Source organism: Chiloscyllium punctatum, chromosome 13 (assembly GCF_047496795.1).
Source record: "Chiloscyllium punctatum isolate Juve2018m chromosome 13, sChiPun1.3, whole genome shotgun sequence".
In the NCBI taxonomy this organism is placed as follows: Eukaryota; Metazoa; Chordata; class Chondrichthyes; order Orectolobiformes; family Hemiscylliidae; genus Chiloscyllium; species Chiloscyllium punctatum.
Genome location: NC_092751.1, coordinates 79,765,907 through 79,787,551, shown reverse-complemented (window position 1 = coordinate 79,787,551; position 21,645 = coordinate 79,765,907). Strand labels below are relative to the sequence as shown.

General features: G+C 50.1%; 1 protein-coding gene across 1 annotated transcript in view; it reads left to right on the top strand.

Annotated features, from left to right (window-relative positions):
- LOC140484563 (tolloid-like protein 2) overlaps positions 1 to 21,645 on the top strand; it is a 174,573-nt gene that overhangs the window by 115,478 nt on the left and 37,450 nt on the right. Inside the window, exon 11 of the mRNA XM_072582942.1 lies at positions 21,298 to 21,443. Within this exon, the coding sequence (XP_072439043.1) occupies positions 21,298 to 21,443 (146 nt within the window). The remainder of the gene's footprint in view (positions 1 to 21,297; positions 21,444 to 21,645) is intronic.

Below are 21,645 nucleotides of genomic sequence, written 5' to 3'. Positions count from 1 at the left end.
AGAGACTGTGTGTGTCTGTGACAGGCTTCTCTAACACTGACCGGAGACTGTGTGTGTCTGTGACAGGCTTCTCTAACACTGACCAGAGACTGTGTGTGTCTGTGACAGGCTTCTCTAACACTGACCGGAGACTGTCTGTCTGTGACAGGCTTCTCTAATACTGACCGGAGACTGTGTGTGTCTGTGACAGGCTTCTCTAACACTGACCAGAGACTGTGTGTGTCTGTGACAGGCTTCTCTAACACTGACCAGAGACTGTGTCTGTGACAGGCTTCTCTAACACTGACTGTGTGTGTCTGTGACAGGTTTCTCTAACACTGACCAGAGACTGTGTCTGTGACAGGCTACTCTAACACTGACCGGAGACTGTGTGTGTCTGTGACAGGCTTCTCTAACACTGACCGGAGACTGTGTGTGTCTGTGACAGGCTTCTCTAACACTGACCGGAGACTGTGTGTGTCTGTGACAGGCTTCTCGAGCACTGACCGGAGACTGTGTGTGTCTTTGACAGACTTATCTAACACTGACCAGAGACTGTGTGTGTCTGTGACAGGCTTCTCTAACACTGACCGGAGACTGTGTGTGTCTGTGACAGGCTTCTCTAACACTGACCAGAGACTGTGTGTGTCTGTGACAGGCTTCTCTAACACTGACCAGAGACTGTGTCTGTGACAGGCTTCTCTAACACTGACCGGACACTGTGTGTGTCTGTGACAGGTTTCTCTAACACTGACCAGAGACTGTATCTGTGACAGGCTGCTCTAACACTGACCGGAGACTGTGTGTGTCTGTGACAGGCTTCCCTAACACTGACCGGAGACTGTCTGTCTGTGACAGGCTTCTCTAATACTGACCGGAGACTGTGTGTGTCTGTGACAGGCTTCTCGAACACTGACCATAGACTGTGTGTGTCTGTGACAGGCTTCTCGAACACTGACCGGAGACTGTGTGTGTCTGTGACAGGCTTCTCGAACACTGACCATAGACTGTGTGTGTCTGTGACAGGCTTCTCTAACACTGACCAGAGACTGTGTGTGTCTGTGACAGGCTTCTCGAACACTGACCGGAGACTGTGTGAATCTTAGACAGGCTTCTCTAACACTGACCAGAGACTTTGTGTGTGTCTGTGACAGGCTTCTCTAACACTGACCGGAGACTGTCTGTCTGTGACAGGCTTCTCTAACACTGACCAGAGACTGTGTGTGTCTGTGACAGGCTTCTCTAACACTGACCGGAGACTGTCTGTCTGTGACAGGCTTCTCTAATACTGACCGGAGACTGTGTGTGTCTGTGACAGGCTTCTCTAACACTGACCAGAGACTGTGTGTGTTTGTGACAGGCTTCTCTAACACTGACCAGAGACTGTGTCTGTGACAGGCTTCTCTAACACTGACCGGAGACTGTGTGTGTCTGTGACAGGTTTCTCTAACACTGACCAGAGACTGTGTCTGTGACAGGCTACTCTAACACTGACCGGAGACTGTGTGTATCTGTGACAGGCTTCTCTAACACTGACCGGAGACTGTGTGTGTCTGTGACAGGCTTCTCTAACACTGACCGGAGACTGTGTGTGTCTGTGACAGGCTTCTCTAACACTGACCAGAGACTGTGTGTGTCTGTGACAGGCTTCTCTAACACTGACCGGAGACTGTCTGTCTGTGACAGGCTTCTCTAATACTGACCAGAGACTGTTTGTGTCTGTGACAGGCTTCTCTAACACTGACCGGAGACTGTCTCTGTGTTTTTGACAGGCGCATTTAACAGTGACCAGAGACTGTGTGTGTCTGTGACAGGCTTCTCTACCACTGACCAGAGACTGTGTGATTTGCGACAGGCTTCTCTAAAACTGACAGGACACTGTGTGTGTCTGTGACATGTTTCTCTAACACTGACCAGAGACTGTGAGTGTGTGTCTGTGACAGGCTTCTCTAACACTGACCGGAGACTGTGTGTGTCTGTGACAGGCTTCTCTAACACTGACCGGAGACTGTGTGTGTCTGTGACAGGCTTCTCTAACACTGACCAGAGACTGTGTGTGTCTGTGACAGGCTTCTCTAACACTGACCGGAGACTGTCTGTCTGTGACAGGCTTCTCTAATACTGACCAGAGACTGTTTGTGTCTGTGACAGGCTTCTCTAACACTGACCGGAGACTGTCTCTGTGTTTTTGACAGGCGCATTTAACAGTGACCAGAGACTGTGTGTGTCTGTGACAGGCTTCTCTACCACTGACCAGAGACTGTGTGATTTGCGACAGGCTTCTCTAAAACTGACAGGACACTGTGTGTGTCTGTGACAGGTTTCTCTAACACTGACCAGAGACTGTGAGTGTGTGTCTGTGACAGGCTTCTCTAACACTGACCGGAGACTGTGTGTGTCTGTGACAGGCTTCTCTAACACTGACCGGAGACTGTGTGTGTCTGTGACAGGCTTCTCTAACACTGACCAGAGACTGTGTGTGTCTGTGACAGGCTTCTCTAACACTGACCGGAGACTGTCTGTCTGTGACAGGCTTCTCTAATACTGACCAGAGACTGTTTGTGTCTGTGACAGGCTTCTCTAACACTGACCGGAGACTGTCTCTGTGTTTTTGACAGGCGCATTTAACAGTGACCAGAGACTGTGTGTGTCTGTGACAGGCTTCTCTACCACTGACCAGAGACTGTGTGATTTGCGACAGGCTTCTCTAAAACTGACAGGACACTGTGTGTGTCTGTGACAGGTTTCTCTAACACTGACCAGAGACTGTGAGTGTGTGTCTGTGACAGGCTTCTCTAACACTGACCGGAGACTGTGTGTGTCTGTGACAGGCTTCTCTAACACTGACCGGAGACTGTGTGTGTCTGTGACAGGCTTCTCTAACACTGACCAGAGACTGTGTGTGTCTGTGACAGGCTTCTCTAACACTGACCGGAGACTTTCTGTCTGTGACAGGCTTCTCTAATACTGACCGGAGACTGTGTGTGTCTGTGACAGGCTTCTCTAACACTGACCAGAGACTGTGTGTGTCTGTGACAGGCTTCTCTAACACTGACCAGAGACTGTGTCTGTGACAGGCTTCTCTAACACTGACCGGAGACTGTGTGTGTCTCTGACAGGTTTCTCTAACACTGACCAGAGACTGTGTCTGTGACAGGCTACTCTAACACTGACCGGAGACTGTGTGTGTCTGTGACAGGCTTCTCTAACACTGACCGGAGACTGTGTGTGTCTGCGACAGGCTTCTCGAACACTGACCGGAGACTGTGTGTGTCTGTGACAGGCTTCTCGAACACTGACCGGAGACTGTGTGTGTCTTTGACAGACTTATCTAACACTGACCAGAGACTGTGTGTGTCTGTGACAGGCTTCTCTAACACTGACCAGAGACTGTGTGTGTCTGTGACAGGCTTCTCTAACACTGACCGGAGACTGTGTGTGTCTGTGACAGGCTTCTCTAACACTGACCAGAGACTGTGTGTGTCTGTGACAGGCTTCTCTAACACTGACCAGAGACTGTGTCTGTAACAGGCTTCTCTAACACTGACCGGATACTGTGTGTGTCTGTGACAGGTTTCTCTAACACTGACCAGAGACTGTATCTGTGACAGGCTGCTCTAACACTGACCGGAGACTGTGTGTGTCTGTGACAGGCTTCCCTAACACTGACCGGAGAGTGTCTGTCTGTGACAGGCTTCTCTAATACTGACCGGAGACTGTGTGTGTCTGTGACAGGCTTCTCTAACACTGACCAGAGACTGTGTGTGTCTGTGACAGGCTTCTCTAACACTGACCAGAGACTGTGTCTGTGACAGGCTTCTCTAACACTGACCGGAGACTGTGTGTGTCTGTGACAGGTTTCTCTAACACTGACCAGAGACTGTGTCTGTGACAGGCTACTCTAACACTGACCGGAGACTGTGTGTGTCTGTGACAGGCTTCTCTAACACTGACCGGAGACTGTGTGTGTCTGTGACAGGCTTCTCTAACACTGACCGGATACTGTGTGTGTCTGTGACAGGCTTCTCTAACACTGACCAGAGACTGTTTGTGTCTGTGACAGGCTTCTCTAACATTGACCAGAGTCTTTGTGTGTGTCTGTGACAGGCTTCTCTAACACTGACCGGAGACTGTCTGTCTGTGACAGGCTTCTCTAACACTGACCAGAGACTGTGTGTGTCTGTGACAGGCTTCTCCAACACTGACCCGAGACTGTCTGTCTGTGACAGGCTTCTCTAATACTGACCGGAGACTGTGTGTGTCTGTGACAGGCTTCTCGAACACTGACCGGAGACTGTGTGTGTCTGTGACAGGCTTCTCTAACACTGACCAGAGACTGTGTGTGTCTGTGACAGGCTTCTCTAACACTGACCGGAGACTGTCTGTCTGTGACAGGCTTCTCTAATACTGACCAGAGACTGTTTGTGTCTGTGACAGGCTTTTCTAACACTGACCGGAGACTGTCTCTATGTTTTTGACAGGCGCATTTAACAGTGACCAGAGACTGTGTGTGTCTGTGACAGGCTTCTCGAACACTGACCGGAGACTGTGTGAATCTTAGACAGGCTTCTCTAACACTGACCAGAGACTTTGTGTGTGTCTGTGACAGGCTTCTCTAACACTGACCGGAGACTGTCTGTCTGTGACAGGCTTCTCTAACACTGACCAGAGACTGTGTGTGTCTGTGACAGGCTTCTCTAACACTGACCGGAGACTGTCTGTCTGTGACAGGCTTCTCTAATACTGACCGGAGACTGTGTGTGTCTGTGACAGGCTTCTCTAACACTGACCAGAGACTGTGTGTGTCTGTGACAGGCTTCTCTAACACTGACCAGAGACTGTGTCTGTGACAGGCTTCTCTAACACTGACCGGAGACTGTGTGTGTCTGTGACAGGTTTCTCTAACACTGACCAGAGACTGTGTGTGTCTGTAACAGGCTTTTCTAACACTGACCGGAGACTGTGCCTGTGACAGGCTTCTCTAACACTGACCGGAGACTGTGTGTGTCTGTGACAGGCTTCTCTAACACTGAACAGATACTGTGTGTGTCTGTGACAGGCTTCTCTAACACTGACCGGAGACTGTGTGTGTCTGTGACAGGCTTCTCGAACACTGACCGGAGACTGTGCCTGTGACAGGCTTCTCTAACACTGACCGGAGACTGTGTGTGTCTGTGACAGGCTTTTCTAACACTGACCGGAGACTGTGCCTGTGACAGGCTTCTCTAACACTGACCGGAGACTGTGTGTGTCTGTGACAGGCTTCTCGAACACTGACCGGAGACTGTGTGTGTCTGTGACAGGCTTCTCTAACGCTGACGGGAGACTGTGTGTGTCTGTGACAGGCTTCTCTAACAATTAACAGATACTGTGTGTGTCTGTGACAGGCTTCTCAAACACTGACCGGAGACTGTGTGTGTCTGTGACAGGCTTCTCGAACACTGACTGGAGACTGTCTGTCTGTGACAGGCTTTTCTAATACTGACCAGAGACTGTGTGTGTCTGTGACAGGCTTCTCGAACACTGACCATAGACTGTGTGTGTCTGTGACAGGCTTCTCTAACACTGACCGGAGACTGTGTGTGTCTGTGACAGGCTTCTCTAACGTTGACGGGAGACTGTGTGTGTCTGTGACAGGCTTCTCTAACGTTGACGGGAGACTGTGTGTGTCTGTGACAGGCTTCTCTAACGTTGACGGGAGACTGTGTGTGTCTGTGACAGGCTTCTCAAACACTGACCGGAGACTGTGTGTGTCTGTGACAGGCTTCTCGAACACTGACTGGAGACTATCTGTCTGTGACAGGCTTTTCTAATACTGACCAGAGAATGTGTGTGTCTGTGACAGGCTTCTCGAACACTGACCGGAGACTGTGTGTGTCTGTGACAGGCTTCTCGAACACTGACCATAGACTGTGTGTGTCTGTGACAGGCTTCTCTAACACTGACCAGAGACTGTGTGTGTCTGTGACAGGCTTCTCGAACAATGACCGGAGACTGTATGTGTCTGTGACAGGATTCTCGAACACTGACCATAGACTGTGAGTGTATGTGACAGGCTTATCTATCACTGACCGGAGACTCTGTGTGAGTCTGTGACAGGCTTCTCTAACACTGACCAGAGACTGTGTGTGTCTGTGACAGGCTTCTCGGACACTGACCGGAGACTGTGTGAATCTTAGACAGGCTTCTCTAACACTGACCAGAGACTTTGTGTGTGTCTGTGACAGGCTTCTCGAACACTGACCGTAGACTGTGTGTGTCTGTGACAGGCTTCTCTAACACTGACCAGAGACTGTGTGTGTCTGTGACAGGCTTCTCTAACAGTGACCATAAAATGTGTGTGTCTATGACAGGCATCTTTAACACTGACCGGAGACTGTGTGTGTCTGTGACAGACTTCTCTAACAGTGACCGGAGACTGTCTGTGTCTGTGACAGGCTACTCTAACACTGACCAGAGATTTTGCGTGTGTCTGTGACAGACATCTCTAACACTGACTGGAGACTGTCTGTCTGTGACAGGCTTCTCTAACACTGACCGGAGACTGTCTGTCTGTGACAGACTTCTCTAACACTGACCGAAGATTGTGTGTGTCTGTGACAGGCTTCTCTCACACTGACCGAAGACTGTGTGTGTCTGTGACAGGCTTCTCTCACACTGACCAGAGACTGTGTGTGTCTGTGACAGGCTTCTCTAACACTGACCGGAGACTGTCTGTCTGTGACAGGCTTCTCTAATACTGACCAGAGACTGTTTGTGTCTGTGACAGGCTTCTCTAACACTGACCGGAGACTGTCTCTATGTTTTTGACAGGCGCATTTAACAGTGACCAGAGACTGTGTGTGTCTGTGACAGGCTTCTCTACCACTGACCAGAGACTGTGTGATTTGCGACAGGCTTCTCTAAAACTGACAGGACACTGTGTGTGTCTGTGACAGGTTTCTCTAACACTGACCAGAGACTGTGAGTGTGTGTCTGTGACAGGCTTCTCTAACACGGACCGGAGACTGTGTGTGTCTGTGACAGGCTTCTCTAACACTGACCGGAGACTGTGTGTGTCTGTGACAGGCTTCTCTAACACTGACCGGAGACTGTGTGTGTCTGTGACAGGCTTCTCTAACACTGACCGGAGACTGTGTGTGTCTGTGACAGGCTTCTCTAACACTGACCAGAGACTGTGTGTGTCTGTGACAGGCTTCTCTAACACTGACCGGAGACTGTCTATCTGTGACAGGCTTCTCTAATACTGACCGGAGACTGTGTGTGTCTGTGACAGGCTTCTCTAACACTGACCAGAGACTGTGTGTGTCTGTGACAGGCTTCTCTAACACTGACCAGAGACTGTGTCTGTGACAGGCTTCTCTAACACTGACCGGAGACTGTGTGTGTCTGTGACAGGTTTCTCTAACACTGACCAGAGACTGTGTCTGTGACAGGCTACTCTAACACTGACCGGAGACTGTGTGTGTCTGTGACAGGCTTCTCTAACACTGACCGGAGACTGTGTGTGTCTGTGACAGGCTTCTCGAACACTGACCGGAGACTGTGTGTGTCTGTGACAGGCTTCTCGAGCACTGACCGGAGACTGTGTGTGTCTTTGACAGACTTATCTAACACTGACCAGAGACTGTGTGTGTCTGTGACAGGCTTCTCTAACACTGACCGGAGACTGTGTGTGTCTGTGACAGGCTTCTCTAACACTGACCAGAGACTGTGTGTGTCTGTGACAGGCTTCTCTAACACTGACCAGAGACTGTGTCTGTGACAGGCTTCTCTAACACTGACCGGACACTGTGTGTGTCTGTGACAGGTTTCTCTAACACTGACCAGAGACTGTATCTGTGACAGGCTGCTCTAACACTGACCGGAGACTGTGTGTGTCTGTGACAGGCTTCCCTAACACTGACCGGAGACTGTCTGTCTGTGACAGGCTTCTCTAATACTGACCGGAGACTGTGTGTGTCTGTGACAGGCTTCTCGAACACTGACCATAGACTGTGTGTGTCTGTGACAGGCTTCTCGAACACTGACCGGAGACTGTGTGTGTCTGTGACAGGCTTCTCGAACACTGACCATAGACTGTGTGTGTCTGTGACAGGCTTCTCTAACACTGACCAGAGACTGTGTGTGTCTGTGACAGGCTTCTCGAACACTGACCGGAGACTGTGTGAATCTTAGACAGGCTTCTCTAACACTGACCAGAGACTTTGTGTGTGTCTGTGACAGGCTTCTCTAACACTGACCGGAGACTGTCTGTCTGTGACAGGCTTCTCTAACACTGACCAGAGACTGTGTGTGTCTGTGACAGGCTTCTCTAACACTGACCGGAGACTGTCTGTCTGTGACAGGCTTCTCTAATACTGACCGGAGACTGTGTGTGTCTGTGACAGGCTTCTCTAACACTGACCAGAGACTGTGTGTGTTTGTGACAGGCTTCTCTAACACTGACCAGAGACTGTGTCTGTGACAGGCTTCTCTAACACTGACCGGAGACTGTGTGTGTCTGTGACAGGTTTCTCTAACACTGACCAGAGACTGTGTCTGTGACAGGCTACTCTAACACTGACCGGAGACTGTGTGTATCTGTGACAGGCTTCTCTAACACTGACCGGAGACTGTGTGTGTCTGTGACAGGCTTCTCTAACACTGACCGGAGACTGTGTGTGTCTGTGACAGGCTTCTCTAACACTGACCAGAGACTGTGTGTGTCTGTGACAGGCTTCTCTAACACTGACCGGAGACTGTCTGTCTGTGACAGGCTTCTCTAATACTGACCAGAGACTGTTTGTGTCTGTGACAGGCTTCTCTAACACTGACCGGAGACTGTCTCTGTGTTTTTGACAGGCGCATTTAACAGTGACCAGAGACTGTGTGTGTCTGTGACAGGCTTCTCTACCACTGACCAGAGACTGTGTGATTTGCGACAGGCTTCTCTAAAACTGACAGGACACTGTGTGTGTCTGTGACATGTTTCTCTAACACTGACCAGAGACTGTGAGTGTGTGTCTGTGACAGGCTTCTCTAACACTGACCGGAGACTGTGTGTGTCTGTGACAGGCTTCTCTAACACTGACCGGAGACTGTGTGTGTCTGTGACAGGCTTCTCTAACACTGACCAGAGACTGTGTGTGTCTGTGACAGGCTTCTCTAACACTGACCGGAGACTTTCTGTCTGTGACAGGCTTCTCTAATACTGACCGGAGACTGTGTGTGTCTGTGACAGGCTTCTCTAACACTGACCAGAGACTGTGTGTGTCTGTGACAGGCTTCTCTAACACTGACCAGAGACTGTGTCTGTGACAGGCTTCTCTAACACTGACCGGAGACTGTGTGTGTCTGTGACAGGTTTCTCTAACACTGACCAGAGACTGTGTCTGTGACAGGCTACTCTAACACTGACCGGAGACTGTGTGTGTCTGTGACAGGCTTCTCGAACACTGACCGGAGACTGTGTGTGTCTGTGACTGGCTTCTCGAACACTGACCGGAGACTGTGTGTGTCTGTGACAGGCTTCTCGAACACTGACCGGAGACTGTGTGTGTCTTTGACAGACTTATCTAACACTGACCAGAGACTGTGTGTGTCTGTGACAGGCTTCTCTAACACTGACCAGAGACTGTGTGTGTCTGTGACAGGCTTCTCTAACACTGACCGGAGACTGTGTGTGTCTGTGACAGGCTTCTCTAACACTGACCAGAGACTGTGTGTGTCTGTGACAGGCTTCTCTAACACTGACCAGAGACTGTGTCTGTGACAGGCTTCTCTAACACTGACCGGATACTGTGTGTGTCTGTGACAGGTTTCTCTAACACTGACCAGAGACTGTATCTGTGACAGGCTGCTCTAACACTGACCGGAGACTGTGTGTGTCTGTGACAGGCTTCCCTAACACTGACCGGAGAGTGTCTGTCTGTGACAGGCTTCTCTAATACTGACCGGAGACTGTGTGTGTCTGTGACAGGCTTCTCTAACACTGACCAGAGACTGTGTGTGTCTGTGACAGGCTTCTCTAACACTGACCAGAGACTGTGTCTGTGACAGGCTTCTCTAACACTGACCGGAGACTGTGTGTGTCTGTGACAGGTTTCTCTAACACTGACCAGAGACTGTGTCTGTGACAGGCTACTCTAACACTGACCGGAGACTGTGTGTGTCTGTGACAGGCTTCTCTAACACTGACCGGATACTGTGTGTGTCTGTGACAGGCTTCTCTAACACTGACCAGAGACTGTTTGTGTCTGTGACAGGCTTCTCTAACATTGACCAGAGTCTTTGTGTGTGTCTGTGACAGGCTTCTCTAACACTGACCGGAGACTGTCTGTCTGTGACAGGCTTCTCTAACACTGACCAGAGACTGTGTGTCTGTGACAGGCTTCTCCAACACTGACCGGAGACTGTCTGTCTGTGACAGGCTTCTCTAATACTGACCGGAGACTGTGTGTGTCTGTGACAGGCTTCTCGAACACTGACCGGAGACTGTGTGTGTCTGTGACAGGCTTCTCTAACACTGACCAGAGACTGTGTGTGTCTGTGACAGGCTTCTCTAACACTGACCGGAGACTGTCTGTCTGTGACAGGCTTCTCTAATACTGACCAGAGACTGTTTGTGTCTGTGACAGGCTTTTCTAACACTGACCGGAGACTGTCTCTATGTTTTTGACAGGCGCATTTAACAGTGACCAGAGACTGTGTGTGTCTGTGACAGGCTTCTCGAACACTGACCGGAGACTGTGTGAATCTTAGACAGGCTTCTCTAACACTGACCAGAGACTTTGTGTGTGTCTGTGACAGGCTTCTCTAACACTGACCGGAGACTGTCTGTCTGTGACAGGCTTCTCTAACACTGACCAGAGACTGTGTGTGTCTGTGACAGGCTTCTCTAACACTGACCGGAGACTGTCTGTCTGTGACAGGCTTCTCTAATACTGACCGGAGACTGTGTGTGTCTGTGACAGGCTTCTCTAACACTGACCAGAGACTGTGTGTGTCTGTGACAGGCTTCTCTAACACTGACCAGAGACTGTGTCTGTGACAGGCTTCTCTAACACTGACCGGAGACTGTGTGTGTCTGTGACAGGTTTCTCTAACACTGACCAGAGACTGTGTGTGTCTGTAACAGGCTTTTCTAACACTGACCGGAGACTGTGCCTGTGACAGGCTTCTCTAACACTGACCGGAGACTGTGTGTGTCTGTGACAGGCTTCTCTAACACTGACCGGAGACTGTGTGTGTCTGTGACAGGCTTCTCTAACACTGAACAGATACTGTGTGTGTCTGTGACAGGCTTCTCAAACACTGACCGGAGACTGTGTGTGTCTGTGACAGGCTTCTCGAACACTGACCAGAGACTGTCTGTCTGTGACAGGCTTTTCTAATACTGACCGGAGACTGTGTGTGTCTGTGACAGGCTTCTCTTACACTGACCAAAGTCTGTGTGTGTCTGTGACAGGCTTCTCTAACACTGACCGGAGACTGTGTGTGTCTGTGACAGGCTTTTCTAATACTGACCGGAGACTGTGTGTGTCTGTGACAGGCTTCTCTAACACTGACCAAAGACTGTGTGTGTCTGTGACAGGCTTCTCTTACACTGACCAGAGACTGTGTGTGTCTGTGACAGGGTTCTCTAAAACTGCATGGAGACTGTGTGCGTCTGTGACAGGCTTCTCTAACACTGACCAGAGACTGTGTGTGTCTGTAACAGGCTTTTCTAACACTGACCGGAGACTGTGTGTGTCTGTGACAGGCTTCTCTAACACTGACCGGAGACTGTGTGTGTCTGTGACAGGCTTCTCGAACACTGACCGGAGACTGTGTGTGTCTGTGACAGGCTTCTCTAACGCTGACGGGAGACTGTGTGTGTCTGTGACAGGCTTCTCTAACACTGAACAGATACTGTGTGTGTCTGTGACAGGCTTCTCAAACACTGACCGGAGACTGTGTGTGTCTGTGACAGGCTTCTCGAACACTGACTGGAGACTGTCTGTCTGTGACAGGCTTTTCTAATACTGACCAGAGACTGTGTGTGTCTGTGACAGGCTTCTCGAACACTGACCGGAGACTGTGTGTGTCTGTGATAGGCTTCTCGAACACTGACCAGAGACTGTCTGTCTGTGACAGGCTTTTCTAATACTGACCGGAGACTGTGTGTGTCTGTGACAGGCTTCTCTTACACTGACCAAAGTCTGTGTGTGTCTGTGACAGGCTTCTCTAACACTGACCGGAGACTGTGTGTGTCTGTGACAGGCTTTTCTAATACTGACCGGAGACTGTGTGTGTCTGTGACAGGCTTCTCTAACACTGACCAAAGACTGTGTGTGTCTGTGACAGGCTTCTCTTACACTGACCAGAGACTGTGTGTGTCTGTGACAGGGTTCTCTAAAACTGCATGGAGACTGTGTGCGTCTTTGACAGGCTTCTCTAACACTGACCAGAGACTGTGTGTGTCTGTAACAGGCTTTTCTAACACTGACCGGAGACTGTGTGTGTCTGTGACAGGCTTCTCTAACACTGACCGGAGACTGTGTGTGTCTGTGACAGGCTTCTCGAACACTGACCGGAGACTGTGTGTGTCTGTGACAGGCTTCTCTAACGCTGACGGGAGACTGTGTGTGTCTGTGACAGGCTTCTCTAACACTGAACAGATACTGTGTGTGTCTGTGACAGGCTTCTCAAACACTGACCGGAGACTGTGTGTGTCTGTGACAGGCTTCTCGAACACTGACTGGAGACTGTCTGTCTGTGACAGGCTTTTCTAATACTAACCAGAGACTGTGTGTGTCTGTGACAGGCTTCTCGAACACTGACCGGAGACTGTGTGTGTCTGTGACAGGCTTCTCAAACACTGACCGGAGACTGTGCCTGTGACAGGCTTCTCTCACACTGACCGGAGACTGTGTGTGTCTGTGACAGGCTTCTCTAACGTTGACGGGAGACTGTGTGTGTCTGTGACAGGCTTCTCGAACACTGACCGGAGACTGTGTGTGTCTGTGACAGGCTTCTCGAACACTGACCATAGACTGTGTGAGTCTGTGACAGGCTTCTCTAACACTGACCAGAGATTGTGTGTGTCTGTGACAGGCTTCTCGAACACTGACCGGAGACTGTGTGAATCTTAGACAGGCTTCTCTTACACTGACCAGAGACTGTGTGTGTCTGTGACAGGGTTCTCTAAAACTGCATGGAGACTGTGTGCGTCTGTGACAGGCTTCTCTAACACTGACCAGAGACTGTGTGTGTCTGTAACAGGCTTTTCTAACACTGACCGGAGACTGTGTGTGTCTGTGACAGGCTTCTCTAACACTGACCGGAGACTGTGTGTGTCTGTGACAGGCTTCTCGAACACTGACCGGAGACTGTGTGTGTCTGTGACAGGCTTCTCTAACGCTGACGGGAGACTGTGTGTGTCTGTGACAGGCTTCTCTAACACTGAACAGATACTGTGTGTGTCTGTGACAGGCTTCTCAAACACTGACCGGAGACTGTGTGTGTCTGTGACAGGCTTCTCGAACACTGACTGGAGACTGTCTGTCTGTGACAGGCTTTTCTAATACTGACCAGAGACTGTGTGTGTCTGTGACAGGCTTCTCGAACACTGACCGGAGACTGTGTGTGTCTGTGATAGGCTTCTCGAACACTGACCAGAGACTGTCTGTCTGTGACAGGCTTTTCTAATACTGACCGGAGACTGTGTGTGTCTGTGACAGGCTTCTCTTACACTGACCAAAGTCTGTGTGTGTCTGTGACAGGCTTCTCTAACACTGACCGGAGACTGTGTGTGTCTGTGACAGGCTTTTCTAATACTGACCGGAGACTGTGTGTGTCTGTGACAGGCTTCTCTAACACTGACCAAAGACTGTGTGTGTCTGTGACAGGCTTCTCTTACACTGACCAGAGACTGTGTGTGTCTGTGACAGGGTTCTCTAAAACTGCATGGAGACTGTGTGCGTCTTTGACAGGCTTCTCTAACACTGACCAGAGACTGTGTGTGTCTGTAACAGGCTTTTCTAACACTGACCGGAGACTGTGTGTGTCTGTGACAGGCTTCTCTAACACTGACCGGAGACTGTGTGTGTCTGTGACAGGCTTCTCGAACACTGACCGGAGACTGTGTGTGTCTGTGACAGGCTTCTCTAACGCTGACGGGAGACTGTGTGTGTCTGTGACAGGCTTCTCTAACACTGAACAGATACTGTGTGTGTCTGTGACAGGCTTCTCAAACACTGACCGGAGACTGTGTGTGTCTGTGACAGGCTTCTCGAACACTGACTGGAGACTGTCTGTCTGTGACAGGCTTTTCTAATACTAACCAGAGACTGTGTGTGTCTGTGACAGGCTTCTCGAACACTGACCGGAGACTGTGTGTGTCTGTGACAGGCTTCTCAAACACTGACCGGAGACTGTGCCTGTGACAGGCTTCTCTCACACTGACCGGAGACTGTGTGTGTCTGTGACAGGCTTCTCTAACGTTGACGGGAGACTGTGTGTGTCTGTGACAGGCTTCTCGAACACTGACCGGAGACTGTGTGTGTCTGTGACAGGCTTCTCGAACACTGACGATAGACTGTGTGAGTCTGTGACAGGCTTCTCTAACACTGACCAGAGATTGTGTGTGTCTGTGACAGGCTTCTCGAACACTGACCGGAGACTGTGTGAATCTTAGACAGGCTTCTCTAACACTAACCAGAGACTTTGTGTGTGTCTGTGACAGGCTTCTCTAACACTGACCGGAGACTATCTGTCTGTGACAGGCTTCTCTAACACTGACCAGAGACTGTGTGTGTCTGTGACAGGCTTCTCTAACACTGACCGGAGACTGTCTGTCTGTGACAGGCTTCTCTAATACTGACCGGAGACTGTGTGTGTCTGTGACAGGCTTCTCTAACACTGACCAGAGACTGTGTGTGTCTGTGACAGGCTTCTCTAACACTGACCAGAGACTGTGTCTGTGACAGGCTTCTCTAACACTGACCGGAGACTGTGTGTGTCTGTGACAGGTTTCTCTAACACTGACCGGAGACTGTGTGTGTCTGTGACAGGCTTCTCGAACACTGACCATAAAATGTGTGTGTCTGTGACAGGCTTCTCTAACACTGACCGGAGACTGTGTGTGTCTGTGACAGGCTTCTCGAACACTGACCATAAAATGTGTGTGTCTGTGACAGGCTTCTCTAACACTGACCGGAGACTGTGTGTGTCTGTGACAGGCTTCTCTATCACTGACCAGAGACTGTGTGTGTCTGTGTCAGGCTTCTCTAACACTGACTGGAGACTGTCTGTCTGTGACAGGCTTCTCTAATACTGACCAGAGACTGTTTGTGTCTGTGACAGGCTTCTCTAACACTGACCGGAGACTGTGTGTGTCTGTGACAGGCTTCTCTACCACTGACCAGAGACTGTGAGATTTGCGACAGGCTTCTCTAAAACTGACAGGACACTGTGTGTGTTTGTGACAGGTTTCTCTAACACTGACCAGAGACTGTGAGTGTGTGTCTGTGACAGGCTTCTCTAACACTGACCGGAGACTGTGTGTGTCTGTGACAGGCTTCTCTAACACTGACCGGAGACTGTGTGTGTCTGTGACAGGCTTCTCTAACACTGACCAGAGACTGTGTGATTTGCGACAGGCTTCTCTAATACTGACCGGAGACTGTGTCTGTCTGTGACAGGCTTCTCTAAAACTGACCGGACACTGTGTGTGTCTGTGACAGGTTTCTCTAACACTGACCAGAGACTGTGAGTGTGTGTCTGTGACAGGCTTCTCTAACAGTGACCATAAAATGTGTGTGTCTATGACAGGCATTTTTAACACTGACCGGAGACTGTGTGTGTCTGTGACAGGCTTCTCTAACACTGACTGGAGAAAGTCTGTCTGTGACAGACTTCTCTAACAGTGACCGGAGACTGTCTGTGTCTGTGACAGGCTTCTCTAACACTGACCAGAGACTTTGCGTGTGTCTGTGACAGACATCTCTAACACTGACTGGAGACTGTCTGTCTGTGACAGGCTTCTCTAACACTGACCGGAGACTGTCTGTCTGTGACAGACTTCTCTAACACTGACCGGAGACTGTGAGTGTGTTTGATGACAGGCGTCTTTAACAGTGACCAGAGACTGTGTCTGTCTTTGACAGGCTTCTCTAACACTGACCGAAGACTGTGTGTGTCTGTGACAGGCTTCTCTCACACTGACCAGAGACTGTGTGTGTCTGTGACAGGCTTCTCGAACACTGACCGGAGACTGTGTGTGTCTTTGACAGACTTCACTAACACTGACCGGAGACTGTGTGTGTCTGTGACAGGCTTCTCGAACACTGACCGGAGACTGTGTGTGTCTGTGACAGGCTTCTCGAACACTGACCGGAGACTGTGTGTGTCTTTGACAGACTTATCTAACACTGACCAGAAAGTGTGTGTTTCTGTGACAGGCTTCTCTAACACTGACCAGAGACTGTGTGTGTCTGTGACAGGCTTCTCTAACACTGACCGGAGACTGTCTGTGACAGGCTTCTCTAACACTGACCAGAGGCTGTGTGTGTCTGTGACAGGCTTCTCTAACACTGACCGGAGACTGTGTGTGTCTGTGACAGTCGTCTCTAACACTGACCAGAGACTGTGCGTGTCTGTGACAGGCTTCTCTAGCACTGACCAGAGATTGTGTGTGTGTCTGTGACAGGCTTCTGTAATATTGACCGGAGACTGTGTGTGTCTGTGACAGGCTTCTCTAACACTGACCGGAGACTATGTGTGTCTGTGACAGGCTTCTCTAATACTGACCAGAGACTGTGTGTGTCTGTGACAGGCTTCTCTAACACTGACCAGAGACTGTGTGTGTCTGTGACAGGCTTCTCTAACACTGACCGGAGACTGTGTGTGTCTGTGACAGGCTTCTCTAACACTGACCGGAGACTGTGTGTGTGTCCCCGAGGTGCTCAGGTTGTGCAGGTGTTGGATGGGAGCTATGCGTTTCCACAGTAGTGAGAATAGGGGGTGCAGTGTGTGAGTAGAGATGGACAGACTTGCATTTCCATAACGCCTTTCACAGACTCAAACCATCCCATGAAGTTGCCCCTCACAGATTTTTAAAATCTTGCTTCTCTCACCTTAAAAATATTTCGCCTTGACTTGAAATCCCCCACCCTGGGGAAAAGACACCTGCCATTCACCTTATCAATACCCCTATGAATTTATAATCCTGTGTACCCCGCGACCTCCTACGCTTCAGTGAAAAATGTCCCAGTTTATCCAGTCTCTCCTTAAACCTCAAACCCTCCATCCCCGGCACCGTTCTGGTAAATCCTTTCTGAACCCTTGGCTGCTGGCATGCTCCTCGTGGATTCCTGGGATGGCAAATACATCCCTTGGGGGGCAGGGGTGGGGGCCGCAACAGGTCTAACTGTCCTTTGGGGTCAGGTTAGTGGGCATCAGATGAGCCCCTGACCCGTCCCAAAATGCTCAGCTCCTCCATGGAGAGCTCCTCAACAGCAGCTCAGCACCAAGCTCAAAGTCCAGTGAGAGCCCCTCCCCCCCCCCCTCCCCCCCCCTCCCCCCCCCCCTCCCCCCCCCCCCCAGCCACCACCACCACATCCCCAGGATGTGAGGATGGAGTCGGTCAAAGACCAGGTGGGATTCGAACATGCAGCTAGTTTATTCAGTCGGCACAGACACGATGGGCTGAATGGCCTCTTTCTGTGCTGTAACAGTTCTGTGGTTCTATGCTGATTTTTGTCCAATATAATTTATACGTAACTCCAGTCTCGTACCTTCCAACTCTTCTGAACTTAGAGTGAGAAAGTGAGGACTGCAGATGCTGGAGATCAGAGCTGAAAATGTGTTGCTGGAAAAGCGCAGCAGGGTCAGGCAGCATCCGAGGAGCAGGAGAATCGACGTTTCGGGCATAAGCCCTTTCTTTCCTGAAGAAGGGCTCATGCCCGAAACGTCGATTCTCCTGCTCCTTGGATGCTGCCTGACCCTGCTGCGCTTTTCCAGCAACACATTTTTCAGCTCTGAACTTAGAGTGAGTCAGCTTGCTGCATTGAACCACTCCAAGAATAGCCATCACTGCCCCCTTCACAGGGTCAATAAAATGGGTAATAAGTGGACCAGGTGGCCCAGTGGTTAGCACTACTGCCTCACAGCACTAGGAACCCAAGTGCAGTTCCTCCCTCGGGCGACTGTCTGTGTGGGTTTCCACCAGGTGCCCCTGTTTCCTCCCACAAAGATGTGCAGGCTGGGTGGATTAGCCAACAGTTCTCTAATTGGCTGTGCAGGAGCTGAACAGCTTGTGGGTGAGAGCGATATAGGCAGGAGCATTTGGATTGCTACAAGTGGCAGATGGTGTGTCTTTCTCTTCAGGATAAGGGATAGCAGATTTAAGACACGGGTGAGAGAAAATTATCTTCAGTTCTGCAATGGTTAATTTTTTTTGAGGTCTTATTTCATAGTAAGGCCGAGAAGCAGGGTTAGGGTAGGAGGATGGGTCTGGGTGGGACGCTTTTCGGAGCGTCATTGTGGCCTCGATGGGCTGAATGGCCTGCTTCCACACTCGGGGATTCTATGAAATGTTGTCCTTATCAGGAACACACTCATCCATCCAAAGAATACCTTCCAAAAATAAAAGGCGGCAGCACCTGGGAAAAGGAAGACAGATGATAAAGCAGCAGGTGAGGCTGGCAGAGCTCGAAGTGTTCCTGCCCGTCTGCTTAGGCACTGCCCTTTACACAGAGGTGGTTAGAGACGGTGAGTGAGGTGGGTGCACCGTTGAGGATCTGGCCACTGAAACCCTGGTGCAGGATGCCCGGGGTGGGGGGTGGGGTGGGGGAGGAAGGGAGGGGGAGAGGCATGCACCCTTTGAAATGAAATGGGTTCAGATTCATCACTGTTGCTACTTAACAATTGGCGATAGAAGTGGTCCCTCCCTACGCTTCTCAGCCTTGCTGTGAAATAAGACCTCAAAAACATGAACCATTCGAGACCTGAAGACGATTCCTTCTCACCTGTGTCTCAAATCTGCTATCCCTTATCCTGAAGAGAAAGACCCACCATCTGCCACTTGTAGCAATCCAAATGTTTCTGCCTATATCGCTCTCACCCACAAGCTGTTCAGCTCCTGCACAGCCAATTAGAGAACTGTTGTCAGGCCGATGACCTTTGGCAACCACACCAAGTCACAAGTCCACAAACCAATCAGCTACCAGTTGCTGGCCACATCTCACTCTGTACACACTCCCTGGTGTGGGCCTGTCTGCAAACAGACTTGCTCCCGTCTCCAGCTTGAACAAATCAGCAGTGTAAACACTGCTTACAATGATGGTAGGAACTTGCCTTCTGAAAGTGCAGCAATTCATGCTATAATCCTTGATTTTAAAACAGACGGCCTTCCCAGCTCAGACCAGAATCCAAAATACCAAAACAAATTAAATGGTCCAGACTTTTGAGATCTCAAAGCTTCAGTGGCTGTGATTAGTAAAAGTATCAATACTCAGAACTTTAATGGGGAATCTTTCTAACCTCCAAGAATCTCACCTGTTTTAGTCTATCTCTTAAACAAGGCGTCATTACTGCCAAAAAAGCAAAATATTCCCCAGGGTTGGGGAATCGAAGACTAGGGGCATCAGTTTAAGGTTAGGGCAGAAAAGATAAAAGGGTACTGAGGGGCAAGATTTTAACACAGGAAGTGGTACACATGTGGAATGAGCTGCCAGTGGAAGTGGTTGAGGCAGTACATTAACAATATTTAAAAGGCATCTGGACAAATACACGAATAGGAAATGGTTAGAAGGTTATGGTAAAAACAATGACTGCAGATGCTGGAAACCACATTCAGGATTAGAGTGGTGCTGGGAAAGCACAGCAGTTCAGACAGCATCTGAGGAGCAGGAAAATCAACATTTCGGGCAAAAGCCCTTCATCAGGAAGGATATGGGTCAAGTGCAGGGAAATGGGGTTAGCGTGGATGGAGATTTTGGTCAGCATGGACCAGTTTGGACTGAAGGGCCTGCCTCCTTGCTGTAGGACTCTGTGACTCTATCTGGAGATGTGAAATGAAAACAGAAAATGCCAGAGAAACTTGGCAGCATCTAAGGGAGGGGAGTGGGGGGGGGAAAGGGTGAGCATTCCAGATTGGTGTCTGGTAGCTTAGTGCTCAGTGTGACCACCTGCAGGACAAAGTGAGGACTGCAGATGCTGGAAAAACACAGCAGGCCAGGCAGCATCCGAGGAGCAGGAGAATCGATGTTTCGGGCATAAGCCCTTCTTCAAGAATCCTGCAGGACAGGCAACTCGGTTCCGCCCATCACGAAGTACAACTCTCTCTCTTTCTTAGCCCCACCCGTTGTCTGAAGGAAGTGTTCTCCACATCCCAGGGCTATCTTCTTCAGAAAATCTCCCTCTCCCTCAGCGATCCCTCAGGAATTCCTTGCTATCATACTCCCTCAAGACAGTACCTTTCTCATCCTCATACACATGTAAGGGAATGCCCCCTTTGACTTCACGCTCCCTCAAGTCAATGCTGCATGCTTCCTTAAAGGGGAGACCCTCCTTGAGGCTTGTACTCCATTGCACTCGATCCTCCACAGAATCAGCTGCTCACCTGGAGTCCGTTGAATGTAAAGAGTGTGAAGAGGGATGGAATGGTGCTTCCACAGATTGTGCCAGCGCAGTGGCAGAGTCTGGCCCCCACGTATTGGGCCAGGCTCAGGTCTGGAGAGAGCAGGCCTAGGAGCCCCTTCACAGCACTTCCCTAATCTACTAGGACTCCCTGGTCCCTGTTCCTCCTACAGATCAGCTGGGCCCGGGCATTTAGAGAGCCCCCTTGGGTCAGAACACTGATACAATCCAGCAAGTGAACACCTCCCACAGCCAAAGCCAGCACCAGATGCTGCATTCATATCCACCAGGAATATTCTTACTCTTTCCTTACACCTCTCATGATCTTGTTATAGGCTTGCCTAGGCCTCAAGCTCTGAAAGCCCTTTCCTAAACTGCTTCAAGAAATGCCTTCTGATTGTAGAGATTATTTGAGGAAATCTGGAATGGGGAGTAATCAGATCAGACATGATCTTGATGACTAGCAGAATGGGCTCGAGGGGCTGAGTGGCCTCCTCCTTCTAACTCCGATGTTTTAACGTAAAAAGAGCTTCTGGTCTCCCACCCGTATATGAGCTTCTGAGACTTGGTGTGTCATTTTATTTGATGACTCCAGTGAAGCACCTTTGGGGTTTTACAGTGTTGGTATTAATGTAAATTAATAGAATCTGTAATGGATATTCCTTCCCCACAATGTACACAGCACGTCTCCCAACTCTTCCCTTTACTCCGCAGCGATCTGTGGGGGGGATATTCATAAGGATACAGGTCAAATTCAGTCTCCGAATTATCCCGATGACTATCGGCCATCCAAGGAATGTACCTGGAGGATCACTGTTTCTGAGGAGTATCACGTAGGCCTCGTCTTCCAGGCCTTTGAGGTAAAGCTGTGTTTTCATTGTTTGTGTGTGTGTGTATATGTCAGAGGGGGCACTAGATTCCTGCACTGTGTGGAAGGGGTGGGAAAGGATTCCTGTGCTGACAGAGAGAGAGAGAGAGATTAGGTCACTGGATTCCTGTACTGTGTGTGTGAGAGAATGGGGGCACTGGCTTCCTGCACTGTGTGTGTGAGAGAATGGGGGG